This window comes from Chelonia mydas, chromosome 4 (assembly GCF_015237465.2).
Source record: "Chelonia mydas isolate rCheMyd1 chromosome 4, rCheMyd1.pri.v2, whole genome shotgun sequence".
In the NCBI taxonomy this organism is placed as follows: Eukaryota; Metazoa; Chordata; order Testudines; family Cheloniidae; genus Chelonia; species Chelonia mydas.
Genome location: NC_057852.1, coordinates 120,951,821 through 120,965,091, shown reverse-complemented (window position 1 = coordinate 120,965,091; position 13,271 = coordinate 120,951,821). Strand labels below are relative to the sequence as shown.

Below are 13,271 nucleotides of genomic sequence, written 5' to 3'. Positions count from 1 at the left end.
GCACAAAGTAAACAATATAAATAATGAAAAGTAAACTTAAAATTTAATATAACCCTAGATTTAAAGTGAATTTTAACAAAGCGTATAAAATAATATAATTTTAAAATATCCTTTTTTATCCTGACAGTACCCCTTTGACTTACAAATTTGATTCTAAGAATCATACATATTCTTGTTGATATATGTGATGCTAGTGGGTAAACAGAGAAATAAACAGTGAAGAGCCATATTGGTAGCATCTATTTAAACTGAGTGTTTATTAAATACTTCAAAATATTACCTTGTAAAAACAATGCTTTGTGTGTACTAAGATGACTTTTCGTGGCTATAATTAGGTCCTTACCAAATTCACAGCCGTGAAAAACGTATCACGAACTGTGAAATCTGGTTTTCCTCATGAAATCTGGGTACTGAAGGAGGGTCACGGTATTGACACCCTTACTTCTGTGCTGTGTTCAGAGCTGGGTGTCTGGAGAGCTGTGGATTCTGGCCAGGCACCCAGCTCTGAAGGCAGCGCCGCCAGCAGCAGTGCAGAAGTGAGAGTCGCATGTTATGGGAGAGGGTCATCACTTTTCGGGGGAGCAGGGCTGGCCTTATAGGTGGGCGACTGCCCGTGGCTCCATGGTTGGGGAAGCAGTGGGCCCGGGAACAGTCTGGGCTGGAGGCTCCTACCGTGCGATGAGCTCGAGCTGCTGGGCTAGGGAGGGACAGGACTTTCTCTTCCCTTGCACAGGCCACTCCCAGGGCCAGATCAGACCCACCTCTGGGAACTTCCCCGGCTACAGGAAGCTCCATGGCTGCTGGCTGGGAGCCAGATCTGAAGGCAGCCCTGCTGCCAGTAGCAGTGCAGAAGTAAAGATGAGAATATCGTGACCCCCTACAATAGCCTTGTGACTGCCCCCCCCCCCCGTGACTCTGTTTGGGTCAGGACCCCCACAGTTACAACACCTTGAAATTTCAGATTTAAATATCTAAAGCCGTGAAATGTAAGATTTTTAAAATCCTATGACCGTGCAATTTGTCAAATTGAACTGTGAATTTGGTAGGGCAGTTCCCAGTGGTTATTCCCCCAGGGGCCACAGGGTCGTGCCAGCTGCTTCCGGGAGCGGCGCAGAGCCAGGGCAGGTAGGGAGCCTGCCTTAGCCCCACGGCACCTCCGGAGGGGGAGGAGTTGAACAGCGGGGCCCACAGAACCCTGGGAGTATACTTGGGGACCCCCAGCGGTACGTGGACTCCAGTCTGAGAAACGCTGCCTGGAAACTTCAGGGAAGGCAGTGTGGTACTGCCTCCTGCTTTCCCCCTGGGCTGACTTCTCCCTTCCTGGGGTGGCTGCACTTGAAGTGCAGTTTGGCATAATTTGGAGCCTGTTGCCACCTGTGTGGGTGAATCTGGGCCATAGACTACCAGCTTCCATTCCTCTGTGATGCATTTCTACTTGTAGGACGTTGGTTGATGTATATAACGTGGCAGAAAATTTTTGAGAAAATTGATTTTTCTAGGCATCAGTCATCTTATACATAGAATCTTCGTATGTCTGTAGTGCTGTCATAGGAAAACAGTGGTACATTACATATGCAGATAATTAGTTAATGTAGACAGTTACTTATTTGTAACTTAAGCAACTTTATAATTATTTATGCTTTATATATTTTCACAAGAAGTTACTCTACTCTACAGGGTGGGCTCTCTTTCACACCCCCCCCCCCCAAGATATTGAAGTTCTTTGATTTACATGTTTTTTCTGAAAGCAAAACGCCATCCAAAAATTCAACTATTTTTAAAGTATGTTTAGATTTGTGAAGTTTGGTCTGTGGTAGCGTCTTTGTCTTAAGTGGAAATAATTCTAAAACAATTAACTGGTAATCGAAATATTCTGAAGGAAGGGTAAACCCCAAACATGGTTAAAAATGTGTTCCCTTGCTTAATTTGATTTGTTGGACTGTAATATTGTGTGTTTGTTCTTAACTTTCATTTTTCTTTCTGACAAGTCTGATGCCTCTCGGGTATCTGCATCTTTACCTGATAAAGAGAAATCCTCAAAATACTGCTGTATAAACCTTCCAGATGGCTCTTCCTGTAAAATGGTTGTTAAATCAGGATTCTCAGTCAAAGAGATGTTATCTGGGCTCTGTGAGAAACATGGCATTAACGTAGCTGCAGTAGACCTATTTTTAGTTGGAGGAGACAAGGTACTGTATGTTCCTATGCTTTTTTTCAAAAACTCAGACTTCCTAGTCAGTTTACCTATATGGGATTATTGATTATTTAGGGGAATACTCTACCGCTTTATATTCAAACTTCACATTGACAATAATGGGATTTATGCGTGTTGCTCAATGGAAGAATATTAGTGAGATCATTACTGGAATACTGTGTCCATTTCTGATACAACATTTTTAAAAGGATATTGAAAAAATGGAAAGGGTTCAGGAGAGAGCTACAAGATTTGAGGTCTGGAAAACATGCCTTAGAGGGAGGAGATTAAGAACTTCACTCTGTTAAGTTTGTCTGAGAGAAGTTTAAGCAGTGACTTCATAACAGCCTACAGTATCTACATGGAGAAGAAGTTTTTGATAGACAGCTCTTTAATCTGACAGAAAAAGACATAACAAGATCCAGTGATTGAAAGCTGAGGCTAGACAAATTCAGATCAGAAATAAGGTGTATTTTTTTTTTAACAGTGAGGATATTTAACTATTGGAACAATGTATGAAGTGAGGTGATGGATTCTCCATCATTTGAAGTCTTTAAATCAGAACTGGATATCTTTGTACAAGAGATGCTATGGTTCAAAAAAGTTATGGGCTTGATGAAGATTTTGTCTAGTGTTATGCAAGAGATAAGACTAATGATCCCTTCTAGATTTAAAAACTGTGACTATAATCCTAATTTACTTGTCTTCCTTGTAAAATAATCTGTTCTTTTAAATCTTTCTGCCAACATTATTTTGTCGTATTTTCTGATGTATCATTCTGTTTGTTCAGCCCCTTATGTTTAAGTGCCCAGGCCTTGTATGAGATGCTGAGAGCTCTCAATACCCATTGACTTTAACGGAAGTAGGAAATTGCTAAGCACCTCACAGAATTGGCCCCTACATCTTTTGGAACTAGCCAGAGAAAAAAAGAAACTAATCATGTTGCTTGCTGTAAATTAATACAATAATAGCCATGCACACAAAGCTTAATAATAGTTCTGTCTCTCTTCCTGGGCTAATTTTAAAATGGCTTCTTTTGTTCTGCACAGCTGTTACATATTGTTAAATGATATATAACAAGTGACATGTTCCCAATTTAACATATTTTCTCTTCTTTTGTTCCAACCATGTGCTCTATAGCCACTTGTATTGCATCAAGACAGTAGCATCTTGGATTCTCGGGATCTACGTTTAGAAAAGCGTACTTTATTTCGGTAAGAGAAAAAATATTATCTTTTTGTGACATTTTCCACTCCAGCTAATGTAAATGCTCCAGAATGCATTCTGAGTTATATCTGTTCAATAAAATAAAGGTGAGTGTAACACAGAATAACGTTTGGTATGCTTGTGGCACCTTAGAGACGAACAAATTTATTTGAGCATAAGCTTTCGTGAGCTACAGCTCACTTCATCGGATGCATTCAGTGGAAAATACAGTGGGGAGATTTATATACACAGAGAACATGAAACAATGGGTGTTACCATACACACTGCAACGAGAGTGATCAGGTAAGGTGAGCTATTACCAGCAGGAGACCGGGGTGGGGACACCTGTATTTCGCATGTATTTTTTAAAAATGATTTTAGAACATATTAATCTGTTTTTTTAGATTTATCTCAAAATGAAATAATACTTCATGCAAGCTATATATAAAAATGTTGAGCTAATAGATAGTTTAAAACTATCTGAAACTACTTAAGAACGGTCATACTGGGTCAGACCAAAGGTCCATCTAGCCCAGTATCCTGTCTTCTGACAGTGGCCAATGCCAGGTGCCCTAGAGCGAATGAACAGAACAGGTAATTCTTCAGTGGTCCATTCCCCGTCGCTCATTCCCAGCTTCTGGCAAACCGAAGCTAGGATCACCATCCCTGCCCATCCTGGCTAATAGCCCTTGATGGACCTATCCTCCATGAACTTATCTAGTTCTTTTTTGAACCCTGTTATAGTCTTGGCCTTCACAACATCCTCTAGCAAGGAGTTCCATAGGTTGACTGTGTGTTATGTGAAAAAATATTTCCTTTTGTTTGTTTTAAACCTGCTGTCTATTAATTTTATTTGATGACCCCTAGTTCTTGTGTTATGAGAAGGAGTAAATATCACTTCCTTATTTACTTTCTCCACACCAGTCATGATTTTATAGACCTCTATCATTTCCCCCCCCCCCCCCCAGTCATCTCTTTCCCAAGCTCAAAAAATCCCAGTCTTATTAATCACTCTTCATAGGGAAGCCCTTCCATACCCCTAATCATTTTTGTTGCCCTTTTCTGAATCTTTTCTAATTCCAATATATCTTTTTTAATATGGGGTGACCACATCTGCATGCAGTGTTCAAGATGTGAGCGTACCATGGATTTATATAGATGCAATATAATATTTTCTGTCTTATTATCTATCTCTTCCTTAATGATTCCCAACGTTCTGTTTGCTTTTTTGACTGCCGCTGCACATTGAATGGTTGTTTTCAGAGAACTATCCACAGTGACTCCAAGATCTCTTTCTTGAGTGGTAATAGCTAATTTAGACCCCATCATTTTTACCTGTCTCCATTCTGAAAACTAACCATTTATTCCTACCCTTTGTTTCCTATCTTTTAACCAGTTACTGATCCATAAGAGGACCTTCCCTCTTATCCAGTGGTGGGGAAACTACAGCCCGGGGGCTGCATCCAGCCCTCCAGACGTTTTAATCCAGCCCTTGAGCTCCAGCAGGGGAGCAGGTTCTGGGGCTTGCCCTGCTCTGGTGCTCCAGCTGGGGAGCAGGGTTAGGGACTTGCCCCGCTCTACACGGCTCCCAGAAGCAGTGGCATGTCCCCACTCCGGCTCCTGTGTGTCGGGGCAGCCAAGGGGTGCCGCACCCTGCCCGCACCCGAAGTGCCGCCCCCGCAGCTCCTATTGTCTGGGAACCGCAGCCAATGGGAACTGCAGGGACGGCGCCTGCAGATGGGGCAGTGCGCAGAGCTGCCTGGCTGCACCTCTGCATAGGCAATGGAGAGGTGACATGCCGCTGCTTCTGGGAGCTGCTTGAGGTAAGCACTGCCCGGAGCCTGCACCCCTGACCCCCTCTTTCCCCCCAGCCCTGATCCCCCTCCTACCCTCCAAACTCCTCGGTCCCAGCCCGGAGCACCCTCCTGCACCCCCACCCCTTCATCCCCAGAGCCTGCAACCCCCAGCCGGAGCCCTCACACTCCCCCCCCCCCCCCCCCCCCCCCCGAAACCCAACCCCCAGTTTCGTGAGCATTCATGGCCCACAATACAATTTCCAAACCCAGAGGTGGCTCTCAGGCCAAAAGGTTTGCCCACCCCTGCTCTAACCCCATGACCATGTACTTTGCTCAAGAGCCTTTGGTGAGGGACCTTGTCAAAGGCTTTCTGAAAGTCTTAGCACATTAACTCCACTGGATAACGATTGTCAAAGAAGTCTAATAGATTGGTGAGGGATGATTTTCTTTTATAAAAGCCATTTTGACTCTTCCCCAACAAATTGTGTTAATCTGTGTGTCTCATCATTCTGTTCTTTACTATAGTTTCAAGCAATTTTCCTGGTTCTGAAGTTAGGCTTACTGACCTGTAATTGCCAGGATCGCATCTGGAGCCTTTTTTAAAAACTAGTGTCACATTAGCTGTCCTCCAGTCATCTGGGTTAGACACTGATTTTAATGATATGTTACATACCATACTTAGTAGTTCTGCACTTTTGTATTTGAATTTCTCTTGAGTGAATACCATCCGGTCTGGTGACTTATTACTGTTTAATGTATCAGTTTGTTCCAAAACCTCCTCTATTGACACCTCAGTCTGGTACAGTTCCTCAGATTTGTCACCAAAAAAGAGTGTCTCAGATGTGAGAATCTCACTCACATCCTCTGCAGTGACGACTGATGCAAAGAATTAATTTAGCTTCTCTGCAATGGAGTACTTAAAACATACTTCCTCCAAAGATAAATATCCTCTGTTCATCGCTATCGTTGTTTCTGTTTCTCTCTTACATGTGAAACTGGAGCGCTGCCTAGCAATCTTAAATATTAAGTTTAGAATTAATCTTTATAGGAATCTATAACAAATCACAGTCTCCAATAGTCAATTAATTTTTTTCTCAGATGTACAGGGGAAATGCTGATGTTACAATAAAGCATAATAAGAAAATTGTTCCCCTTCAACCTGTCTGTCTATAACAGTTTTATATCTCTTTGATTGTAGTTCCATTTTTATATACCATCCAGCTGAACACATGGTACCATGAGGAAGTACATATGTGGCTACAGTGGCCACTATTTTCTAAGAATTCCGGCTTGATGGTGTGGTGCACATACAATGTTTAACATGGAGAAACTATATTGAAAATAAAGGAGAAGATTAATGGAATTAGAAATGGAAGAGGCATAATTTATATTCCTTAGAACACACTAACTTAATAGTCTCCCCATCAGTGTTTACATCCTTATAAACAGTCAATCTGTTATAAGTTATGGGGAGGGATAGCTCAGTGGTTTGAGCATTGGCTTGCTAAACTCAGGGTTGTGAGTTCAATCCTTGAAGGGGCCATTTAGGGATCTAGGGCAAAAAAATTGGGGATGGGTCTTGCTTTGAGCAGGGGGTTGGACTAGATGACCTCCTGAGGTCCCTTCCAACCCTGGTATTTGATTCTATGAACCTATTTGTCCCATTCAGCATTGCTTGACCAAGTTATTTATTTAGCTTTATTGTACTCTTAGACCACATTTTTAAAGCTAGAAATACTTTAATTTCCTAGCAGTCCTTCGGTATTTTAATTAATATTTTCTTTATTTTATCTATAAGTTACTTGTCTACTTTTGTAGGATTGATTTCTATAGAAGGATACGTCTTCATTAATTTACTGATTCTCGCTAAGACTCTGAGCAATCTTATTATTTGTGGCTTTGTTCAGTTTTCAAATTATTTTAGCTCTAAAATGGTTATACCATATGTTGCTACTCTTTCTCTAAAACAATTATTAGGTTTGGAGAGATTGCATAATTTCAACTGACGAAGTGGGTATTCACCCACGAAAGCTTACGCTCCAATACTTCTGTTAGTCTATAAGGTGCCACAGGACTCTTTGCCGCTTTTACAGATCCAGACTAACACGGCTACCCCTCTGATACTTAAAACTAAACTGAGACTTTATTCCAAATGTGGTTTTACTAAAGCATTATAAAATGATATAATTGATTCTGAACAGGAGTGTATTAATATTTAATATAGGTTAACATTCTATCGGCTGTTCTTACTGCTGTTTCATACCAATCCTCTTATAGCAAAGTCATTATTCTCACAAAACAGTATCATCCTGAGTATAAATTTACTTTATCTGAAATAGTAATTTATACATTTCAGTTTGATAAATTGGGACGTTCATTAGACTTCGCTGTGGTTCAAATCTTTTCCCCATTGCCCAGCCTGACTAGCTGGGCTGGATGCCATGGACCTCCTTAGGAGAGGTGGGAAAACTATTTTTCTCCGTGTCACAGGGCAGCACAAGTTTCCTTCCCCTTGTCCCTGTGCCCTGTGCTTGGGCTGGCAAAAGAAAGGGTCTCAGACGCCTCTTGTAGGTGCTTCACCTGTTTTCTTTTATTTACAATGGCTTTATAGTCCCAATTCCCCCAACACCGGTCCCCGCTTCGACCCCTCACTGGGTCCTCTGGCCTTTGAGGCTTGTGTCAGCCAGCAGAGACAGAGCCACAACCCTCCTGTTCTCCTGCCTGGCTAGCCACCCCCCACTGAGCTCTTCCCTTGGTTTATATTTCTTCCCAATCATCCACCCAGCTGGTTCCACTTGTCTCAGCAGATTACACAGAGCCTGACCTGACATACCAGTCAGTAGAACAGGAACAGAGTTACTCCACAGCTGCTGTATCATAATGGTCCAAGTAGCCTCCATGGAAAGAGGTAAAAGACTGGAGGCTCTGTGTAGCTACACTAGGAGTCACTACAGATGTATGTGGGCTCCTGACTTTTCCTCACTCTGTCTGCTGAAACAGCAATGATTCCACTGTGCTGAAGGTGCTCTGCGCTTGCAGAAGAGTGGGGAGGATTTTTGCTTATTAATGGAAGTACACTATATCCAAACTCACTTTATTTGGTTCCTAGATTAGATTACAAACATTTTCACTTTTTGTTTATTTGAATAGCAAACACTTATTGCAACATTTGATATGTTTCAGGCTGGATCTTGTTCCAATCAATAGATCAGTTGGTTTGAAGGCTAAACCCACTAAGCCAGTAACGGAAGTTCTTCGGCCTGTGGTTGCAAAATATGGCTTAAATCTTAATGAACTTGTTGCAAAACTAGTAAGTATCTTTTGGTGTAAAACAGGGGTGGGTGAACTACGGCCCGAGGCCTCATCCGGCCCACTAGACTTCTTAATCTGGCCCTTGAGCTCCTGCCAGGGAGCAGGATTGGGGGCTTGCCCCGCTCCATGCGTCTCCTGGAAGCATCAGTGTGTCCCCCCTCTGGCTCCTACGCATAGGTGCAGCTGGGGGGCTTCACACGCTGCCCCGCCCCAAGCGCGGCCCCTGCAGCTCCCATTCCCAGGAAACGCGGCCAATGGGAGCTGCAGGGATGGTGCCTGCGGATGGGGCAGCACTCAGAGCTGCCTGGCCGCGCCTCTGCATGGGAGCCAGAGGCGGGGAATGTGTCACTACTTCTGGGAGCTGCTGGAAGTAAGTGCCACCCAGAGCCTGCATCCCTGACCGCCTCCAGTGCCCCAATCCCCTGTCCCAGCCCTGATCCCCCTCCTGCCCTCTGAACCCCTCAGTCCCAGCCCAGAGCACCCTCCTGTGCCCCCAACCCCAGAGCCCGCACCCCCAGCTGGAACCATCACCCCCTCCCGCACCCCAACCCCCAATGTCGTGAGCATTCATGGCCTGCCATGCAATTTCCATACCCAGATGTGGCCCTCGGGCCAAAAAGTTTGCCCACCCCAGGTGTAAAATCTGTAGTATTGCTTGTCTGGAAAAGAGTATAGAGTATTCCAAGAAATTTAGTATAGGCTCATCTTTATGCATGAAAACATATTCTATACCTGCCTGTGTTTTGGGATGAGAATATGCAATAGTCATAGCCTTCATTCTTCAGATAGTTTGACTATGGCTTTGTCTGGGCCTGCTTTGTCTTGGCCTTCTGTGCCGCGTCGTCCCCCCCCCCCCCCCCCCCCCCCCCCCGCATTCCTGCTCCCTTTTAAGAGGCTTCATTTCAGACCAAAACATCCCAACTGAGGAAGGCTGAATATAAGCCTCCTCCATAGTCCATTCTTTCCATTCCTCTGTCAGCCAGAAGGTGTCATTTGAGAGCAATTAAAACTGTTGCCCCTATTAACCTGGAAAGCACAGAAATCAGCTCCAGACTGTTGACAGCTTATAGGTCTACCATTGGGTTGTCAGACTGGCCAGTCCATAATACGTTGCAGACAAATGACTCGTGTCCATTATGATCAAAGCAATTATGGACAGTGTCGGTTTGAAAATTATAGGGAAGATAGCAGAGGATTCTTGGGGTACGCTGAAGTATAACTGTATTAGCTAGTGTTCTATTTTAAATACCAAGTTGTAAATTCAAGTTGTTTTGAAAACCATTGTTTTTCTCTATTTTACACAAACTGTGATCTAACTTCAGAATGGTGATCAGGAACCACTAGATCTTGGTGTCCCTATATCTAATCTGGATGGTCAACGAGTTGTATTATATGAAAAAGAGCCAACAAAAGGAAGAGGTAAGAGGTTCTGAAAGTTTTTATGAAGTGCGTAACGAGCCTCATCAAGCCTGACTTTACATTCATAGAAAAAATAAATTTACATGAGGTAAATAGTGTTAGGATGAAGGATTTGATTTATAGGATAGAATGGGAAAACATTTTATAGGAATTAAAGGTAAATGTGTGACTTTTCATCTTGTAGCAAAGTTTGTAACTCTTAAAAAATATTTTTTCTCCTTAGTACCCTACAAGCACTTAGTTCATTAGAGAATGAAGTTCTCTCTTTTACCACAGGACAGGTACAACTTAGGGTATCAGCTACAACTGCTGGAGAGATGGATCATGTAAGGTGAGAAGATAGTGTAGTCTCCATCTCTATGCAATCCTTGGGCTCTGCAGAGACTGGCAAAAAGAGTGCCAGTTGTGATTTTTGAGGTGGTGGATCTCTGTGAAATAGAAGCTGAACTAAGACTTAATTCACTTCAGATTGACCAGAGAACAGCAGTTAAATAATTTTTTTTTGCCACTACTGACCTTCACTGGATTCAGAGCAGGGGCCTGGAGATTAAAGGTTCCATGTACCATTAGTATCCCCCTTTATAGGTAAAAATCACGTGATTTTGTTAATGGATTTAGATTAGATTAAAATAAATGTTTAGAATGGTGGATCTCGAAGGGGAAATGAGTAAAATAAAGAGAGCTGTATTTGGCTAGAGGGAAGGGGAGTCAGATTTTATCACTTTGTTTGGGGACCAGAGTCATCTGTCCAATCATTTTGAAGAGAGACAGACCACAAAATGTAATTTACCTTAAAACTTCTATAACCCTATTGGTAGTGTTATATAGGAACTAGGCACAAATGACCCACTTCTTTCTACACCGCCAAGTTATTTTGGGCATTAAACGTTCGTAAATCATCACAGAATCACCACAGTAGAAAGATGATCCTGGAGCAGCATAGAATCAACATAGGCATTCTCATGCCACATATGCTTCCTGATACACCAGGGGAAAAGATGCATGATTAAAGAGAGAGTGCTTTGTCAGGATGAACCTACATCAAGCTGATCCTGAGCTGGTTTTGGCCCTTTGTGTCTGTTGCAGGCAGATGTAAATTAAAGCAGCCCTGAGCTTACTTTAACAGTGTATGGAGAAAAAAATGGAGATTCCCAAGGGCAGTTGATGCACAAAGCAGATCTGAAAGGATTTGGGGGTTTCTTAATGGATTTTTCTGCATCTCCTGTTTTTAAAAAAAGACTCAGTTTTCATCTAAACTGAACCCTGTGACTGCAGATCTAGTGAATTTATGCCATCACAGAAGTCAAGAAAATTGAAAGCTTAGGAATGGAGAAGAAGAGAGATTTTTACTCACTCATTGCTTTTCATGTATTTTGTTAACAGCTATTGTACTCAATATTGTGAAGAAAAGCTGTCTTCCCTTTAGCTTTTTGACCACTGCCACGTCTTTTCAGTAAAGGTGTAAAAACTCATAATACATATGATTTGAAAGCACCAAAAAATCCAGGAAAGACTAGGTTGTTTTCTGCTTTATTTAACTTAAAAATATTGGGGATGTCAAGTTTGATCTTCCCTGGTTTTACTAGAGCTTGTTCTGGGGGGCCCCATAGCAGGGTATTTTATGTGTCATTGTATTTTAAATGTTAATATTCTGCTGAAGTGATATGTTTATAATTATAGAAGACATTTTTATGTTTAATGTTCACAGACAGACAAAAAGGCGCCCCAGTAAAACAAAGTACAGTTGTAACTTCCACTTCAAGAAATCAGTCATCTACAGTAAGTTTTTCTTAAATGATTTCTGCCACTCAGATTACCTTTTTTTTCTTCTCTCATCATAAAGTAGAAGCTTCAGATATCTATGCTAAAAACAGTGTCCAGATTACCTAATTGAATTGGCTGGAGCTATAAATCATCCTATTCTTTCTGTCAGACTTCATCTGTGGGGGTTTAATCCTGCTTTTTCACCAGTGTGCAACCATGAATTGAGTAGCAGTGAGTGTTTTATGGCTTTTATATTCTTGGCTTTCTATATCAGCTCAGTGGATCATCTTTATCAAAACCCATTAACTTTCTTGGAAAGCCAAGGCAAGTACTTGAGCCTACTACTTTAATGTAAATTTTGCTGTGCAAGCAATTTGCTCTTTGTAAATGGGATTTTTTCTTTTTTGGTGTGCAGTGTTAAATCTTTTTTGTAATGATTAAGCTATAACATTTGTTGTATTTTTTAATCAGAGAGAGCTGTCTATAAAATATCCTTTTTATTCACTTAGAATCTATTACGCACATTTTGTGGTATATCCTAATTGTAAGAAGTACTTTAACTTTCCTTCTAATGCAGGGAGAGGGAAGAACTCTAGGAAAGTCTAATTCAATTAAAATAAAAGGCGAAAATGGAAAAAATGCTAGGGATGCTCGGCTATCAAAGAGAGAAGAATCTCTTGCAAAGATTGGGGGAAAAAAATATCAGAAAATTAATTTGGACGAAGCAGAGGGTATGTCAACTTTTTAAGTATATGTAATAACATCAGTGTTCAAGGGAAAATGATAATTCCAATTTATGACTGTGGAAATCATAAGGACTGTGCATTTATCACTGTATGACAAAAATAACAGGCAAGTTCCTTATATGCTTGTTGCTGTTAACTTTGAACTGCTAATTTATTGAAGTCTAGGATAAAATTTTCAAACATGCCTGCAGGTTCTTAAAGGTATTTAGGCATCTTAAGATGAGATAGGTGCCTACCGGGATTTTCAAAAGGGCTGAGGTTACTAACTCCCAGAGAAATCAATGTGTTTTAGATGCCTAAGAACTTTTGAAAACACACTAGATGTCTATCTGCATCTTTAGGTGCCTAAACAACTTTTAAAGTCTGGACTTAGATCCCCTTTTCAAAAGTCTCATAGGCTCCTAAGGGCCTAAGTTACTTTTGAAAGGGAGACTTAAGCTCCTAAATCACTTTGGCACTTTTGACAATTTTACCCATAGTCTATGATAGCCAGATTACTACTACTTGAAAAGGGGTGGTGGTGGTTGTGTGGGGTGGTGGACAAGAACAGAAAGATTACTTTTCATTCAGTAAATGTTCTGTAAAGGTGTCTAGAAATGGTACAAGAGACAAGGCTGTGCCATAACTGGTCATTTTGCATTTTCTGAGCCAAATTCTTCCCTAAATTACATCTTTGAGAGATGATCACTTCATGGGGATTTCACTGATGACAGCAGAATTTGCCTTTCCATGTATGTTTTCTGATGTGAAAAAATGAGAGATAATAAAGGTCACAGGGAGGTGAAGGAATAAGATTATTTTAAGGGTCGATATCTTTATATATTACTCCCTCCC

At 41.6% G+C, this 13,271-nt stretch overlaps 1 protein-coding gene across 14 annotated transcripts in view; it reads left to right on the top strand.

Moving 5' to 3' along the window:
• Positions 1–13,271, top strand: part of RGS12 (regulator of G protein signaling 12) — a 186,314-nt gene that overhangs the window by 152,014 nt on the left and 21,029 nt on the right. For 10 of the 14 annotated variants that reach the window (XM_037898156.2, XM_037898160.2, XM_043544726.1 and 7 more), the window contains 6 exons: positions 1,989–2,189; positions 3,335–3,408; positions 8,380–8,506; positions 9,831–9,927; positions 11,636–11,706; positions 12,269–12,422. In XM_037898156.2, coding sequence (XP_037754084.1) covers positions 1,989–2,189; positions 3,335–3,408; positions 8,380–8,506; positions 9,831–9,927; positions 11,636–11,706; positions 12,269–12,422 — 724 coding nt within the window. The remainder of the gene's footprint in view (positions 1–1,988; positions 2,190–3,334; positions 3,409–8,379; positions 8,507–9,830; positions 9,928–11,635; positions 11,707–12,268; positions 12,423–13,271) is intronic. The other 4 variants (XM_037898165.2, XM_043544729.1, XM_037898164.2 and 1 more) reach the window with 1 other exon arrangement.